Source organism: Varanus komodoensis, unplaced genomic scaffold, assembly GCF_004798865.1.
Source record: "Varanus komodoensis strain SLA01 unplaced genomic scaffold, ASM479886v1 scaffold21, whole genome shotgun sequence".
In the NCBI taxonomy this organism is placed as follows: Eukaryota; Metazoa; Chordata; class Lepidosauria; order Squamata; family Varanidae; genus Varanus; species Varanus komodoensis.
In genome coordinates, this window is record NW_025335589.1 from 5548115 (window position 1) to 5567339 (window position 19225).

Sequence of the window (19225 nt, forward strand, 5' to 3'; positions counted from 1 at the left end):
TTGACAGTGTTTCAAGAAGGCAATTCCTGTTGAAAGTAAAAGCAGAAAGTACAAAAGTAGGACTGCAACTGAATATTGAAGAAAACAAAAATTACAACTACAGAAGAACTATAGAACTTTAATGTCAACAATGAAGATACTGAATATGTGAAATATTTTGCATAGAGGGCATGATGATGTATCTACCATTTGATAGACATTTTGTTCACTATAGCATCATCCATGTCCTAGTACCTGGCTTCCAACAGGCAATCTAGCAAGAAGAACTTTTCCCATTTTCTTTCATGGAATGATGCTGTTGAACAGGTGTGGATAATCTTTTCCAGATGAAGGCCAAAATGCTTCTGGGAAACCATGTTGGGCATCACAATGCAAAGTAAATGGGGCCATCCACTGTTGCCAGCATGACTTCCCAGACTCCACTCTCTTACACACACACTCATGCACTCACAACTTACTCTCATGAACACCACCTCTATCCCACCGCAGAAACACTGGTACAAAATGCTTGATGTAACAGCAACACACTGAGTTTTTTTCTTTTCCTTCAGAGAATTATAAATATATGTAAATATATGAAATATACTAAAGCATGTACAACTTCAGTTCTGTTCCATCAAATAAAAATAATCATAAAAGAAAGGATCATTAATTATTATTAGTTATATATATTCAAATGCAACAGCTACCAATTATGCTAGAAAACATCACAACCTTCAAACATATATCAGTTGATTACACTTTCTTGATTATCTACTTAGGAATTTATGAAATCACCATGAAAATAACACTGATCCTGGTATCGCAAAGGCCTGTCGATTCTATTTGTGAAAGCACACAGACAAGGTGCCTTGAAGAGTATAGTTTATGCTTTGGAAAGATAAGATAAATGCCCTTTTTGAGTGCCAACATAGCGTGTTCAAACAAAATGAACACAGGATGCAAAAATAAACCTGTTGTAAGAGCAGCTAGATATTCATAAGAGTCCAAAGTCCCTGCCAGCATTCTGGAAGAATTCCAAGAGCTGTGACAGAAATATAAGTTTGTCCACATGCCAGAGAATCATTTTCTAGATAGTATTCCATTTTTGAGACAGTGAAAGAAAGACAAGGAAAAGCAGTTTTTAGGATTTCCCTTCAACTCTTCTAGCCTAATTGGCCTCTGCTGGTGACACTGCTGGCACTAATTGTTATTCTGGCAAAAGTTACTGGCAGAATAACAAAAGCCCCAGTCTTTGTTTCCTTCCTGTGCACCAACAAATTCTATGGGTTTCATTTACACACTGGCTGCTTAGAACAACACAATATACGATTTTGCCAATGATTTCATCCAACATTTTACCATTGTAGTATCATCAAAATGTAAAATTGCCTTTGCAACTTTGCTTATAAAGTTACAGTATTACCAATCAACAGTAACAGCATTTATCATCAATTTTCCTATGCATTCAAAATATTTTGATTTAATTTTATTTAATGTCTGTACCATGCTTTCCCTTTTATGAAGAAACCCCAACACACGATAATTTTAATATGCCAATACAATAATTTGGAAAACAAAACAGAATTTAAGTACACTTATCAAGCAAAAATGTAAAAATGCTACAATAACCCATGAATAGAATTTTAATGTAACACTGAAAGAAAATAACGATCTGTTAGTAAGTATAATACAAAATGCATAGACATTCATTCATTCAATCAGATACACATGTCAATAAATAAGCTCCTTAGCAATACACAACCCATGCTAATACAGAAACCTCTAACCAGACTTTCATACATTAACACACTAAAACAGTAGGATACTCAGAGCCACCAACTCACTCATGGTTTATAATGGAAAGGAAGGAAGGACGTAGCTTTTGTCCTACTGAAACTCCTCACAGGAATCTCCTTCAACTGAGACTAACTCTGATGGTAGCTGTGACCCAAGAGACGAACTTGGATCTACACCACCTGAGTAATTCTTGCAACTTAGTGGTTTCTCCCACACTAGAGACATTCAAAAGGAAACTGGACAGTCATCTGAGTGGGATGGTATAATGTGGTATCCTGCAACAGTGGGGGGGTTGGACGCGATGGCCTTCATGGCCCATTCCAACTCTATTATTCTATTATTCTAACTTCATATTAGAAAATACTAAAATACCTTATGAACAGAAGTGCATAAAAACATAGGAATCTGCCTTATATCATGTCAAAACCATCTTGCCAGTATTTTGACACTGACTGGCAATGAATCTCTGTGGTTTCAGGCAGGAGTTTTTCCCAAGTTCTATGTGAAAATGCTAGGGATTGAACCTGGGATCTTTTGTATCCAGGACATGTGCTCTATAATCGAACTATGGCACCTCCCTATGTTGGGGTGAGGTTCTCCTAGCTTACTTTAGGCCAGCAATAACCCTCAATACAACACTAGTATTCCATTCATACTTCCCTTGCCTCACCTCCTCTTCCACTTACTTTCCTTAACAGTTTCATCTGCCCAAATGTCCCATGAATTAAATCAGGCAAATTCATGTTCCATGTATTGTTTCCAAAGATCAGTGTTTCAACATTGCACCAATTCCAGTCTCAGTAGTATGTGAATGGAAAATCCGCAGTTTAAATGTTCACAATTTATGTGAGACCTGTAGTCCTTCTAGGCCTAGACCAAATTATATAAAACATTATTCATGCATTTTGAACTCAAAATGCCACTGCGCAGAGGAAGCTGGATTTGGGTGAATGGTGTCTTTAAGCTATTGCCCCTGCTATGAAACCCCAGTCCAAATCAGCCCAACATCTGGTATTCAAAGCAGGAAGCAAGCCCTCACTGGTATCAGATAAAGTATAGAATCATAGAGTATTAGAGCTGGAAGGGGCCATGAAGTCCTTTGGGTCCAACCCAAATACCAATTTACACAATCCAATTTATAGGTGATGCAAGACAGCCATTCTGATCAGGACCATAGCAGGATTAAAGCATCCTCACATCAATTTCTTGATCAAACACCATGCAATACAAAATATAAAAAATCATGCATAGCACCACACACATGACATTGCAGGTACTTTAGCCATTAGTGTTTGCCAAGACATTTCTAATAGCAACAGTAACTGAGAGTTCCAGCAATGAATTAAGCAAACTGAAAATGGCCAAAAACAAATATGGAAGTTAAAGACTTCTACCTTTCTAAAAGCAGACTGTCCCATATTGCCAATTTACAGGTGGGTTTTTATGCAGTCCCTGCCATTACTACTCAGCTATAAGTGGTGAGATGTTGCATAGCCAGAAGTGAGGCTTCTAGATCGAGAGAGGTATTACTACCACTCTATATGACTCTGGTGAGCCCGCAACCGGAGTATTCAGTTTTGGGCCCCTCATTACAGGAAGGATATAGCCAGGTTAGAGTCAGTGCAGCGTAGGGCCACAAGGTTGGTGGCTAGTTTGCAGGGGATGGGGTATGAGGTGAGACTGAGGGAAATGGGTCTCTTCAGCCTGGAGAAGAGGTGACTCAGAGGGGATATGTTAGTGATATACAGGTATGTGAGGGAATGTCACATGGAGGTGGATAGAGACCTGTTCTCCCCTGCAGAAGGTAGGACACGCTCCAACCGAGCAAAGCTCAGGGAAACAAGGTTCCATTAAGATGCCAGGAAGCACTTCCTGACAGTTAGGACCCCAAGGGTGTGGAATGGGCTTCCATGGGAGGTGGTTGAGGACCCATCAGTGAGGGTGTTCAAAAATAGGATAGACATGCACATGGTGGGCATGTCATGAGAGGAGCTGGCTGGAGCCAGGGGTCAGAGTAGATGGCCTGGGAGGCTCCTTCTGACTCACTCTGTTTCTATGTTTCTTTGTTCCTGTCAACTGCCCATACCCAAATATTTATATAGAAATGTGCTTGGTAAGATGAATAATTGGCAGATATTTGGTTAGAGAAAACCAATACTTTTGATTTTTCGTAATTGAGAACTAACTAGTTTTCCCTACAATATTTGGTAAAAATTACTCAGTGCTCATTTCAACCCAAGCCTAATTTAGAATAAAAGCACTTAGAGCAAACATTCTACATATATCATGCCTTATGGAATACTGTTCTTATATATTCCATTAATAGAGTAATAATGGGTTAATAGGGCATTATTCCGTTAATAATGACTGACATAATTATAAAACATTAAGATACATTACCTATACAAACATCATAATTCTCCCATAATTATACATTCTAGTGTGACAAACCAATTCCTTAACACGCAAGTGATAAACTACCCTCATAACTACAGTATTTTAGAATTACTCAGTTGCCATGTTAAGGGGAAAGGCTATTATATCTCACCCAGCCTTCTAATTGTTTTATCTCATGCCAGCACATTATCATAGTATTAACAGACTTAGTCAGAGTGATTTAGTACCTGAATACTTAGTTGCAACAGGTTTTGAGCATATTTTTTGAAATTCCAGTTTGTGAAGAGGTTAAATATGAGCTCACCCTTGAAATGGTAAGATTTATTTTACAGTGTGACCTATAAAGTATAACAACAATTTGTTAGTTTAACAGCATGAAGTTATTTCCACAAGCTTGGAATGCTGCTTGGAATGCTCCTTATTCTCAAACTTCCTGCAATTTAGGTTTACTGGCTATCTCTTCACTATCTCCTGATTAAATAGCTCCTAGAGGGGATGGACTAGGACTATACGGAAAATGTCTACTTTTTCTTGTCTGGTAGCGACAGCAAAAAATTAAACAGCTAACAAAGCACTGGAAACCTACTCCCACCACCATCAGTTGAGGAGTGGGGTATGTCTGCAATGAATTTGAACATCATGGCTGAATTAAGGGTTTTTAATAAATAATGAATAAAATCAAAAACATTACACAGAACATAGAGCATTGATTATATTTTGCTGCTACTTCCAGAAGACTCCATTTAATCAATTAAAAAAAGTAGATGTCCTTTGTGACAAAATTAGGGTTAAAAAAGGAACTATATCTGTTAATGAAGTCTGTGCTTTGGGTGACATTGATCAGTCTCACACAAGGAAAGAATATGATTCCCCAGAATCATAAAGCCAACTTTTAAATTTACAAATTTCTTTTGACTCAAGCCCTGTTTCTTGCGGAGGTCTCCTTATGAATGCTGAAGCCCTTTATCGTACTTTTATCGGAAGTACAGAAATTGATTTTGCATATTGCCTGAAAGTTTAATGGCCTTTGAGCAAACTCTAAGGTGTTAATTAGAGAGACCCAGACGCATCATTTCATTCATATTTTAACCTGCTTCTAAACATAACAAATAGCAAGAAATGTATCGTTTTCTTGCTTATTATGGTCAGTTTTACAATTAAACCTTGCAGAATGCTCTGTAATTAAATAGTGACTATCAAATGTTTGTGTTCAGAAAACCATCAAAATATTGCTTTCAGAAGCAAAGCTGTATGTTAAGCTACATCCTTATTGTTTAGGTATACCAAAAGAAGGTATATACTTGTGTGTTCATTTCCCCAAACACCTAAGCTTAGACAAATTTCAGCAGTGCTTCCTTTTCAACATATTATGAATATATGTCACAGTGCAGACTTCCTTTGAACTTTTCTGCAGTTATAGCTCTATCTACAGACATCGCAACCAATGGCTTCCCTATAGTGCATATTGTGACTTGAGTTGTAGTCTCTGGTCTTGCTCTGTTCCTTGAGTAAGGCAAAGTCTGAGTACGTAAGACCTAAGCCGGTAGCAAATCCAGCACATTGTTCCACACTGTGTAATCCACTGGAAAAGTATACTTAAGAGTTCTACTAGGAAAATTTAAACAGCAAATTAGTAATTATTTGTGAATGAAATATGGTCTTGTATATTTACACACTAAGTTATGTTCCATAGCTGTTTTATTCTTGGAGCCCACCCTTCAAATGCAGGGTTGGGGAAGGCAAACAGGGTCATTTCAGTGACAGTAAGCTTTGGGATCCTTACATTTTGTTTGGGTCCTGAAAATAGACTGGAAAAATGCAGTTTTCTCCTAATCTGCCCCAGCAGACAACACAGACACCATGTTCAGACATGACTTTACATCTACACACATGGACAAACCAGCTCAATATCAAACCAGCTCAGGATGATTCTCAGAGCATGGATAGCTCAGTGTCAAAACAGAAGACTGTGGTTTATTATTCCCAAATAGGCCAAGATCTTAAGCAAACTTTAAAATGGGATCGTTGGTTTACAAATTCTGGCTTCTTGTAATGCACTAACCCACAATCCCAGCTTAGATGCAATGCCTAAATATGCATGTCTTACCTGATTAGCCATTCAACAAACAGGAGCAACCAAGTTCATGCACTGAGTCACACAACTCATGCACATTATAGTTTTAAAAGCTCGAATTTATAAATGTGACTACTGCAATGTCTACCCATGCTTTGGGTATGTGTAGGATTGGTCCAACCCCTGCCCAGCAATGAAACCTATTCTTACACATGTGGAATTTACTGAAGTGTGTAAATAATTTTGAGAAGTCAGGCATAGGTTAATGCTTGTAAACTTTGCAAAATCTACTACGAAGGTTACTGCAAAGTATATTTTTCAAACACTGCGAAATATATAAAATGAATTAATATTCTTTAAATCTTTGTTTATACTACTATTTCAGATGCCTCCCGGATTTCTTCCCTTATAAGGTCTCATCGCACCCTGGAAAGAATTTTCGTTGTTTAAAATAAACTTATTTCAATATACTTCACAGACTTTTAAAGCAAGCAAAACAATCTAAATATATCAAAATGTTTAACTGGACAGATTCTCTAAAAGGAGAAGATCACAGGCTGCATATCTTCCGTCTCCCATGAAGCATGTTGTATCACAACAGGAAATTCATTTTAATGTCTATCAAAAATAGTTAATGGCTAGTAATATGGCAATGCTTGTACAAGTACATAAAACCTATTGATATTTTTAAGATTCTTATGCAAACAAATTAATATGAAGTTCAAAAGCAATAAAAATATGAACACAATACAGAGTATTTTTAAAACACAGAAAAGCAGCAGATAAAAAGTTGTAAGGCTGGACACCTTGTGGGCCTCCAGATGTTTTAGCCACCCATGATGCATCCTCACTGGATATCCTGGCTGAGATAGGATATGTAAGCCAAAACATGTGAAAGATCACGAGTTACCCTCCCCTGAACTCAGAGTTGGACATGTTATCCAAGGGCCCTGACTCATAACTATGGGCTGCAGTATTTTAAGCTGCACCCACAGGTCAACAGTGTTTGCTCATAGTTTTAGTGCATATCATATATTCTGTCACCTTGACCCAAGGATCCACAGATGCAACAGAAAATTCTATATGCTATATAATTTTGCACTTGCAGTAACAGTAGCTGCATCTCAGAAATTTACACACAGGATTATAAGTGGAAAGTGCATGAGGATCACCTTGCAGCATTGAGGCAATCAGAGCTAAGAGAGAGAGAGTGTGTGTGTGTGTGTGTGTGACCACACCTAATACTAAGTCACTCTTTTCCTGCCTGTCATTTAATACTATACATTTAATACATATCTATCCACTAGCAATGAACAAATACAATTTATGAACTGGATATAATGCTAGGACATACAGCATTCCTACTGTTTGGTAGAGAGAGCGTTCCTTTCCATACCTAAGTAAAGAATAACTATTCTTTATAGTTATAGTGGATATTTAACTTCAGCACTGAAAGGAAGGGTGCAAAATATTTTTTCAGTCCATTTTGTTCCAGCTGGCTGAAGTTCAATGTTTTTCTTTCATTCCTATCAGAGGAAGTACAGGCAAAGGTCACTTAGACTATCACAGCTTTATCTATTGATTACTGTATTGGCTTCATCCTGAAGAAGATCCTTCCAGCTGTAAGAATGCCAGAGATTCAAAAGTAGCTCCTGTGAGATATGGCTTGCAGAACTATTTGATAACCAGAAGAATTCTTGCTCCTTGCAATTTAATGCAACCAAAACAGAACGAAGCTATATAAAAGGGAGAGGATTTCTTTTCTCTTAACTTAATACATTCACATACATATTATCAGTCAGGATACAAGGAAAAAATTGCTGTATGGGGAAGAAACCAAATGCAATTATTTGTATGCAATTTTTGCCTTCTAAATTATTATACAGTATAACTTACCACTACAACGGTCTAGGATGAGGACTCAGACAGTACGTCAAGTCCAGCTCTTGACCCCAAGTACAATCATCCACTTTTTAATTAACCTACTTTCAAGTATGCAGAATCATCCAGGATGATTAAACAAACCAGAACTGTCTATGGCACAATTCTACCTGAACATGTAGTCCTTGTCATACATATATTCACTCATGTGGTTAACAAGGTGGTGGCGGCGGCCATCTACCATCCACATCAGTAGAGTGGAACCTGGTGGACAAGAATAAGTCCCTCTCTGCAGCTAGAAGAGATCTACATGTGAAGGAAGACTGTTTCCAGAGCCTCTCTGTTTGCAGAAACCGCTGTGGTCATTTCTCTCAGTTGACAGCATTCTGGCAATGGGGACGGAAAGGGGGCATATTGGAGACAGATTGAAGACATAGTTCCCAAGATCCTAAGCCCTCCCATTACCCTGAATTTCCCCATGCCTGACCGAAAAAGTCACATTACCACTGGAGCTAGCTTAGTTAATTTCCCTTCCCAATTGTTCTGCCTAGTCTGATTTATACAGTACAAGAACTTGTGAATTCCCTTATCAGGTAAGGGATAGGCCATTACTTAATAGCATGGTAAGATTAGATGTGAACTAGCAGGTGGGCATATGTATTTAAACATGACTGAGTATGCAAGGAAAGCTAACATGCATAAGGACTTGCTTGTGCATCTGTCCTATACTAACCGTGGTGTAGATGTTGATAATAAAAAAACTGAAAGGATATCTTCTCAGCCCTTTCCCATGAAATAATTTCACATTCTGGTGCAGCTTTACATTCAGCCACAAAATCCCACAGAGAATTTAAAAAAGTGCATGTGAAGCATCTTTTACAATGAATGTGAAACATCCCAACCATTATATAAATACCAAGAATTATCATACATATTCAAATTACTGAACATATTAGAAGTGCTACTCTATAAGCCATTACTAACAAGCTGATAATTCTAGCCTCCCTGTGATCTCTCGCTACAGAGAATGAATTGAATGTTTTGGTTGTTCATCTCAGTACTATAGCATTTCTTTTCTTACATTAACCTATATCAAAATTGTACAGTAGTTTGTTTATCCAAAGCAGTGATAAAATAATGTGCATATGGACAACATCTACTAGCAACTCTGCATGTAAATGAAAACAACATTCAGAAAGGATCACAAATATTTGCATATAGCATCATACCATCATATTCACACTCCAGTTACATTCATTTATGCAGCTTCTGAAACCAATGCTATACAGATTATCACCTAGAACCAACTTCAGTATCACCTCATCAATTACAGTCACAGGCTTCAGATCCATTAAGGAGCTTGTGATAAATGTGTAAGTTTTCATTCCACACAATCCCAGCTGTCAACTATTCAAATCTGGTACTTAGGATCCCATACTGTGCCTTGGGAACCAATTAGTGCTAGGTCCAAAGAATGTACAATGTTGTTACTGCAGTTTGAGAATATATACTGAATTAACCCCACTTTATATTGAACCAAAAGACCTGCCTTGCACATGCTTGGCAAGCATAATGCCCCAGACTCAACACTTGTCAACTCTAGATAGGTTAGGAAGCCTAGCCTGAATCTCAGTGTAGACTAGCTATCTTCTACTGCTGAACAAATGCATCTACTATCATCCCCAGCTAGCAAGCCATGTGGAAGGTCTGTGTTCCTGAGTGGCCCTTTAGCTCATTAAATTGAACAACTGATAAACACCCCCCTTTTCAATATGGTTAATTTTACAGAATTTTACAAAATTGTTGACCAGCAGTATGAGTTAGCCTGGACTACATGTTTTAGATATACAAAAAAAGTCCTTACACAAATACATAAAAATCAGAGAGGGATTTACACATATTGTTCCCTTCCCCACTGCTCAACACACATTATTAGTATCCTATGGAAGTAAATGTAAGTAAAACACTGCTATTTTAAGAGGAATAATCCCATAAATATGTAAGTTTGCTGCAAACAAAACAAACACAGGCCCCCTCTTGTGCCTTTGAAAACACTCTTTGATACAATGAAGCTTTCCCAATACTTCTCTCCATGCTAGAAAAAAACTTTACTTACTAGATTTCTAATGATATAGACATGGCATGCAATTAAGTTCCACCAAGGAAATGATCGTCCTCCACAATGTCTGTTCATGCTATCCAGATGCTTACTTCTATACCCCATGCAAATCAGTTCACTGAATGTTACAGGGCTAGATTATACCAGTTGGCCCAATAGTGCAATTCACATGTAATGGTAAAAGATTTCCTCATATTGAACAGCCTTGAAATTCACCTCACAAGGCACTACACATGCAATCTGCTCACATTCTCTCTTGACTCAGGCATCTGTTTAGCAGGAGGAGGACGGACAATCTATGAGACCTCGCGCTGCTGTTAAATTTTAATGTGTGAGGCTGTTCTTAAAGATGCAGTAGTCCTGCTTTTAAAAAAGCAGGAGGGAGGAAAATCCTGGACAGTAGAATTGAAGAACAGGCTATTGTCACAAATGGAAACCCTGTGACAAGGAGAACGAAAGATGTGTAACTGTCATCGCATGGTTAACAGGGATTTAAGTACTGGAAGTGGGCTATAGAACTAAGGGTTTTCCTACCCGCGTCTTTTAAATGAGTTGTCCCCACTCCTATTTGTGCACCCACCCTGAGTTAAATGTGTATTTAGAGAACAGAAATGTATATATAAATGCAGGTGGGAAAGGGAGGAGTTCAAAGAAGACATGCATAAACTCATATTCCATACCAGAACCCGAGGCACTAGACAATGGTATACCTGCACCAAGTCAAAATTCAGTTCAACTTGTAGGTAGTGACCCTTTGAGCACCAACTGTGGTATCAATACTACAAGTAAACATGCTTGTGAATAAGCATACATTCAAGTTGTAAGTATTCTGAAATATAAACAATAACATATACAGAAATAAATTAAAATATGCATCCATATTTTGATATTGTTAATGCCACTGTATGCAATGTGATCTTACCACTGTCTTCAACTGAAAAATAGAAGATATCACTAGTAGCATTTTCACCTTCCTTCAGGACATAACAGATCTTCAAGTCATCAATATCAGCTGACAGGAGAAGAAAAAAACTACATGAATCACTGAATTACTGCAGTGCTGACATCAAAGCATTTCAGTGAGATTTGAACTTTGAAGCTACAATCCTAGGGAGTAATTCCTACCAAAATCAAGGGGATTTTGTTCTGAGTAGATATGTACACTGTTATTTTAAAGTTGTTTGTTTTTAGAATATCCTTACAATTTACCAATGCTCTTTGCAGTTTTTTACTATTTACTATGGATATTTAACACAAACATCCTCAGAGTAATATACAAATCAAAATGATAACAAAGTTAAAAAACAAAACTAGAATGGAAACTCAACACAGTCTGGGTAACTAGAATCTCATCTCATCAGTGTTGTATTATGCTCTTCAGCTGTTTGCAATTTACAAAGGCTGCATAAGCTAATATAAAGAGTAAATTTGATCTTAAAATGAAAGTGCACTATTCTGTCTTTCAAACTGAGTTAGGAAACAATTCAAATGTACTTGCTGGGTGGTAAACCTCACTGAACTCAATGACACAGACATGCAGTGAACTGCAAATAGTATTATGTAGGTTTTATCTATGGTAAATTCCACTACAATCAAATTTACTCCCAAGTAAGTCTGCATAATCTTAATTTACAATTCAAGGTGTCAGACCACACAAAACTAAGGCCTGGGAAAGAAAAAAAAAGCCTAATTTATAATTACCTGGATTTTAGGGCTGGCACAGCATCTTCAGAACAAGGCCAGGATCCAAAAAGCCACTTTAGACTTGCCCAGTTAGATTTCCCCACACCCCCTTTTCTAAACACCAGACAACCATGTTATATTGCATGGCATTAGAAAATGTCGTCAGGGGAAATGTCAGCACATACTTCTCTTTGGGCACTGAACTAGCTGCATGCTTCTTTGGGTACCAGCCATTTCCTTTTATTGTTCACAATCTCTTTAAGTATCCAAAGAGGACACACAAGGCCTCTATAGCTGGTTGGATGTAGTGTATATGGCTGTACAATAAGCATGTGCCTCGTATTAGTACAAGAAGCTAACAAATCAGAAACAACATTTCAATTACAAATTTCATTTTCAGGAAGCACTTCTCATCTTTAAAGCAACCCTGTAAGATGGACCAGTTATCATCCCCAGATTGAAGACTGAAGCTAAGAGAATAGCAGTCCTGGACAAATCTAGGACTAATGCAAATAATGTCCATACTCCCAATTAATTAATTGGGAAGGGGTCTACATTCTCCCTCTCTATGTCGATTTTAACTATGAGTAAGACTTACATCTGCACTTGCCTCAGCCATGGTTAGTGCTTACCAGACTTCATTGGCGCTATAGATTTGAAAAGACAGTTGGAAGTTGATCTCAAGTATCTAGTCAAAATGAAATTCCAGGTGGTGTAAAGCAGCATCTTCAAAACTGGTTTCCCCCACCCCAATTTCTATCAGCCCTGGTCAGAATGGCCCATAGTCAGGAATCCTGGGAGTTGTAGTCCAAAATATCTGGAAAAGGCTGGTGAACACAATCCTGTTATTTAGATGACATTAGTTCACAGCTCCTTTTCCTTGCCACTGCCTCAGCTTTCTAAATAGAAGTACATGGGAAAATGTTTTTACCAGATCATGCTATTTCTCAAACTAGTAGTTTTGCCTATTTGGACAGGCAAAGTTCTTCAGGGTCTCTGGCAAAGGTCTTGTTGTGTCTTCTCTCAGATGGAAGTGAAAATACCTCTTTTCAGATGTTCATGATCAGTATCAACTCATCATGCAAACAAGAAAGCAGGGCTGCTCCCTCTGTTTCCACACCTAACTTCCACATGTGGATCAGGGTTCTTGATCACACTGAAAAACAGTACATTGAACCCTATATGCCTAGAGGTAGTAAATGCACAAGCTGTGAGCCTAAATCATTTAAACAGCAATGGGCCAACTCACATGAAATGGCATCCTACTGTGGAGTCTTTAATGAGCATTGGTTATGTGATCTTTAAACATTCCCACAGAACCACAGAACAGACCATGGGTTGTTTAAGCCTTACATAACCATGCTTGCCAGGTTGGCATGATACAATTGCCAAGTAGGGAGTTGCATATGAAAAGTGATTAATGGGATTAATTAACCCAAGACAAGTCATCTGAACCAGGGCAATGTAACTGAGCTAGTTTAAGGAAGAGGCCCTATGGACCTTACAAATATCAACAGCAAAAATAGCAAAAGATAATTCAGCATAGCTAAAGGGCCACAAATAGGTTCTACATGACTGACAGAAAATTGGGCCTGCTGGGTAACAGGATTATTTCAATTTTGCTAAAGAGAGAGGTCTATGGGAAATGCTTGCTATTGAATTCACCTGTTTTGAAGACATATTGTCAATTGGAGGATATAAAGGCAGGAAATGCAAACTTGTGATAATAAGGGGAAAAAATCACCAGTGCATTCTAATTTTCCTATATGTACATACAGATCCAATCAGTTTAATATGGAAGCTTAGGACACAATCCTTTAAGTCTTTCCTCTGCATTGAGCTAGCACAGATTTTGAACATCTGCCAAAGAAACCAGAGTGTCACCAGAAATTTATTTGCATAAATCAGATATTTATGCAAATATTTATGTTCTGCTTTATGAGCTGCACATGTTCTTGCAGGAACTGAGTTCTTAAACAGTTGCAGAGCAAGTTCAATGCAAAATACACAATTTCTGACATTTTAAAATTCTAAAGAAACAAGGTTGAAATCAATTAATACTAACCTTGTGTAAAGGCTTTAATGCTTCCATTTCCTAGGCCAGTATTAATGAGAAGTCCATGCCTTGGTCCATCTGTGAGTCTGTATTTTAGCAGTTTGTGTGGACTGTCTCTGTCTTCAGCCTTCAGAGACTTGCTAGTAATTAAGAAACCTAGGTGCCCGGTGGGGATATTTTTTAGGGTTGGAGCACCCTTATTCACGACTATCTGTGGCACACCATTGTCCAGAGAATTGATATGAATCTTCATCATTTGTGGATGATGTGTTTCAAGCATGGTATCAGGAAAAACAAAAAAGTCCAAGTGGATTCCATCAGTAACTGTGAAAGAGAAGCTATCATGGCTAGTTTCTGTGCCATCGTGTCTATAGTTGATCATGTTCTCATTTAAATCTTGTTTGGTGAAGCTGGTCACAGAGTAGCTGTTGTTGTAAATAATCTGACCATGGACAGGGACTTGAGTAATTATGAAGCGGAGTAGATGGTCAGGTGTGTCCCGATCATCTACATTTAGCTCAAACGGGGTGATCAGTTTGGTTTCTCCTTCGAGAACTGTCAGGTCATGGATGGTTAAAACTGGTTTTTTATTGTCCACATCAGTTATGGTAATTCTGAAAGTGCGGAAAACTGGATTATAGCCATCTGTCACTTCAAACTCAAAGCTATCCATCTTCACTTCATCCTCTGCAGTGTGGATGTAATAAATCTTGTTTCCAGCTAGCTGGAGCTGTGTGAAGGTAGTGACTGGAAGTCCAGGGTTATCAGAGTTTTCCAAATGACCTCTGCTTGGGGCCCGGGTGATACTGAATCGGAGATGCTCATCAGGACTGTTAATGTCACTTGTACTGAGGAGGTCAGTAGTGAGTGTCACTTTTCCACCTTCTTTCAGAGTCACTCCTTTATTGATCACTTCAGGAAAGACCATGTCCACACCACTGATGGTAATATAAAAATATCTATCAATCAAAGGATTTATGCCATCTGTGACATCAAACTTAACTAAGTCACGGACACCCTGTTGGCCAGTGTGAATATAGCGTATGCAACCCTGGTCTATATCATCTTGCGTGAAATTCATGCCCAGAGTAATGTTGCCTAGCACCTCTCCCTCTTTACTCATGCGCTGTAGAAGACCATGCCTGGGTAACAGACGGATAATGTAAGTGAGGGTTTTGTCTTCTGAATCGATATCAGTGGCCTTGAGGTCCTGATTGGTAATAATTTTGGAATCACCGATCTCCACTTCTAATCCATCGTTGATAGACATTCTAGGTGTTTCATCATCCACCAATATGACCATAATTAACACTTCTTGCTCCACTGTGTGCAGGCCATCAGTCAATTGAATTTTGAAAGTGTCCTCTTTTGTCTCTGAGTCATCATGCTCATACACAATACTAGATGCCTCCCGGATTTCTTCCAGAGTAAAATTGTGTATGGACACACTGCCAGTGGCCAGCTGGTTAACAATCTGCCCATGCTTAGGAGGAACAGTTATGAAGAAGCGCAACTCATCCGGGGGAATATCAGCATCAGCACCATTAAGAATAGGAGTGTCAATCACCAGGCTCATCCCTTCCAGTACCACAAACTCTCGCACAAACAGTTCAGGTTTCTCATCATTGGTTGGGATAATGACAATAGGAAAGAAATGGTGTGGGGAGAAGTTTATACCATCAGAACAGTGGAACGTAAATCTGTCTTCCAAAGGTTCTACCCCCTTATGGATGCTCTGCACATAGTTGATATGTCCAAGGCGAACATCCTTGATGGAGAATGCACTGATGGCAGTACCAGCCCTGGATTTTTCAGATCCAGGAGCTGGAGAGATATTCTCCAGGTATCCAGAAGTGGACTGTATTAGGATGGTACATAGGATGTCATCCTTGGGAGTATCTACATCTTCCACATCCAGCAGTTGTAAGCTTAGCACATTTTTCCCTCCCTCATAAACTGTGAATGGCTCTTCCCCCACCAAAACCTCAGGAGCAATGTTGTCCATGGGCAAAATAGTCACAGTCACACGCACCCCTTCTACTGTGCTGCCTCCCACCACCCACTCACTGGAGAGGTCTGAAATAGTAAGGTTGAAAGAATCAGACAGCTTTTTCAAACCAATTTCTCCACCCACATGAGCATAGACTACTGCTCCATTAATGAGGTCCTGCTGGGTAAATCTCTTAGAGGGCACTCCATCCACTAATATTTCACCCAGCTTGGGGGGATCCTCCACAATAAAAGTCAATGCCAGCTCATCAGTATCCTCATCTGTCCCCTGGATAAGAGAAGTAGTTATTTCAGTGACACTATTTTCCAGCACATCAATAAAGGCTCCCAAAAGTCCATTACTACCAGGGAGAGTGATGCTGGGGCGCTCATCATCCACAGGCTGAACTGCAATTCTAACAATGATTGGCACTTGATGAACTCCATCACTTACTTCCAACTGGAAGGAATCACTTGTGTACTCATCACCGCTATGTCTGTAGGAGATGCGACCATTAGCAATGTCATCTAACAGAAAAGATTCACCCTGTATCATCAAGCCTTCCTCCAGGTAGCGCAGGTGGCCATGCTGAGGTGCCTCACTTAAGGTGAAGACAATTCGGTCAGGGTCTGTATCCTTATCAGTGGCATCCAGCTGAGCGCTGGTGAGGAGGAAGCTGCCCCCCTCAAACACAGTGAAACCGGCATTGGTGATCTGCGGGGGCTTATTATCCACTGGTTGCAGGAAGAGGGTGAAGGTGCCTAGCACAAAATTACCCACTGTGTCTTCAACTCTGTAGGTGAATTGCACCACTCTAGGGGTGATGCCAAGCTCTTGGTCTGGTGGCTTATAGGCTACTTTGTGATGATTTATTTGCGCTTGGGTGAAGTGTGTAATGGACACCAAAGGGTCATCAGTCAAGACAATCTCTCCAGCCAACACAGGGTGGTTTTCATCAGTGTCAGTTGGTGGTATAAGCACCGTGTATTTCAGCTCCCTGTCATCAGTGTCCAAATCAGTGTAGCGCAGATAGCGTTTTTTGAAGTGGGTGACCTGATATTCAAGGACAGTCATTTGCAAAGTGGTACCTGTGTACAGTTCAGGTGGCAGGTTATCCACTGGTTGGATCTTAATGATGAACACCTGCTCTCCTGATTGATTTGGTGGGTCGTTATCATCCTGGAGGTAGAATACAAACTGATCCATCACTAGAGTGGTGCTGTGGGGCCCTGTGTGCCTGTAGAACAATTTCCCATCCAAGATATCCTGTTGCAGCCATTCAGTCACCTCCTTTTCATACACACCTTCACTCTCCACAAAGTGCCAGGAAGATGTAGCACTCTGATCCCCTTCCACATCCTCCTTCTTTTCATAAGACGAAGGAATCTCTGGCTGACGCAACAGAAGCCTACCAAGCTGGTGAGGAGTGGATGTACCTGGAGACCCTTCAGCCACCTTGAGTACAAATCGAATGGTTGAGTCATCAGAGTCAACATCGGTAGCACTGAGGACAAAGGGAGGGATCTGCACCACCTGGTGCTCACTGAGGAGCAAGCCAGTGTTGGCATTGAGGAGGGGTGGCTGGTCATCATCAGGGGCAATAGTGATTGGGTAAAGAAACTCCACTTGGTGTTGCCCATCCCCCATGCGAAAGACAATGTTATCACTGTAACTGTGCTCACTGCCATCGTGCTGATAGACGACCTGTCCAGCCTCCAACTCAGCTGCAGTAAAAAATTGGCGACCAGGTGATGCACCCAAAACCCTGAGTTCACCATGTTTTAGTCCTCTTGTAACCCAAACCTTCACTTCATCCAGGTTGTCCTCATCACTGATTTCAAGATTTACAGAGAGAGACCGTGATTGACCTTCAAAAAGCATCATCTGTGGCCCGGCTACTCGATCAAAGACAGCCACCGGGGCCAATGTGTTCATAGGCTTCACCACCACCACAAAGGCAAAAGGCTCTGATAAGGCACCCTCAGGGTCCAGCACCTCCATCTCGAGTTGGAAGAGCCGCTCATGGTCAGAGTCCACTGTGGGAGGTTGGTAGGCAATCTTCAGCTCTCTCACCTCTTGCTGAGTGAAGGAAGTGAGTGGCCTGCTGGGGTCATCAGTGCTTATCAAGTAACCATGAAAACGGGGATCATCCCCCACTGCCTTCTCCCGCCCACCCATGCTGGGCCAGGGCGAGGTGAGATTGAACAGCAGCAGGTCCGAAGGACTCTCCAGGTCCTCTGCAGCCAACATGTCTGGTGTGATGGCAGTCAGCACAAACTGGTCAACCTCCATCATGAGCAACGCCACAAAACTGGGCTTGGGTGGAGTATTCTCCGCTCCTTGCCGGATGCGAACCATCACCTGGAAATACTCCTGCTCACTGTGGCTCTCGGGGGAACCGTCCTCCGTCAGCACCTCCACCCGCATGGGGATGTAGTCGCGGTTGGGCGAGGGCGTGCTGGCCGTGTGCTCATAGCGGATGCCGTCGTCCAGGAAACGGCTGCACTCGTTGCTGTAGCCCGGCGGCACGGGGCGCCCGTGGGAGTCCACGAGGCGCCCGTAGGCGGGCAGGTGGTTGCCGCTGCCCGGAGGATGGGGCAGGGCGGTGAGGCGGCAGCGCCGGGGGTGGCCCTGCCCCGCCGCCTCGGCGAAGGCCAGCACTTTGGCGTCCAGGGGCGCGCTGAGGCCGCGCAGCTTCTCCACGGCGAGGGGCAGGTTGCGGCTGAGCAGGCGCAGCTGCTGCGAGAGCACCTCGGCCTCCAGCGCGAAGGGCACGATGAGCGTGCGGCCGGGCGCGTCGTAGCGCAGCTGGAGGCTGAGGCGGTCGCGGCCGGGGCTGCGCGCGCCGTAGTGCGTGTAGGTCACCTCGCCGGGGCCGAAGTCGCAGGGGAAGCGCTTCGGGGAGAGCGCGCCGGGGCGGTGGGGCGCCGGGGGCGGCCCGCGCTCCAGCACGGTCAGGACGCACCTATCGCCCGGCCGCACGCGCACCACCAAGTCCCGGGCCGGGTCGAGCGACACGGAGCGGCCGAAGGGCACGCGCAGCCCGCGGTTGGCCACCAGGATCTCCGCTGCGCCGCCGTCGAGCGCGCCCGCGTCGGGCTCCGCCGGCGAGAGCAGGAGCGACGGCTCGGCCGGGTCCGGCGGCTGCTGCTGGCTGTTCCCGGGCGCCGCCAGGCTGCAGAGGAGGAGCAGCGCGCCGCCTATCAGCGCCCGGCAGCGGCGGAGCTGTCTCGCCGCTTCGGCCAT

At 41.6% G+C, this 19225-nt stretch overlaps 1 protein-coding gene across 1 annotated transcript in view; it reads right to left on the reverse strand.

Moving 5' to 3' along the window:
- FREM3 (FRAS1 related extracellular matrix 3) overlaps positions 1–19225 on the reverse strand; it is an 88447-nt gene extending 69222 nt beyond the window's left edge. Inside the window, exons 1-2 of the mRNA XM_044430669.1 lie at positions 13999–19225; positions 11173–11262 (exon numbers count right to left, since the gene is read on the reverse strand). Coding sequence (XP_044286604.1) covers positions 11173–11262; positions 13999–19225 — 5317 coding nt within the window. The remainder of the gene's footprint in view (positions 1–11172; positions 11263–13998) is intronic.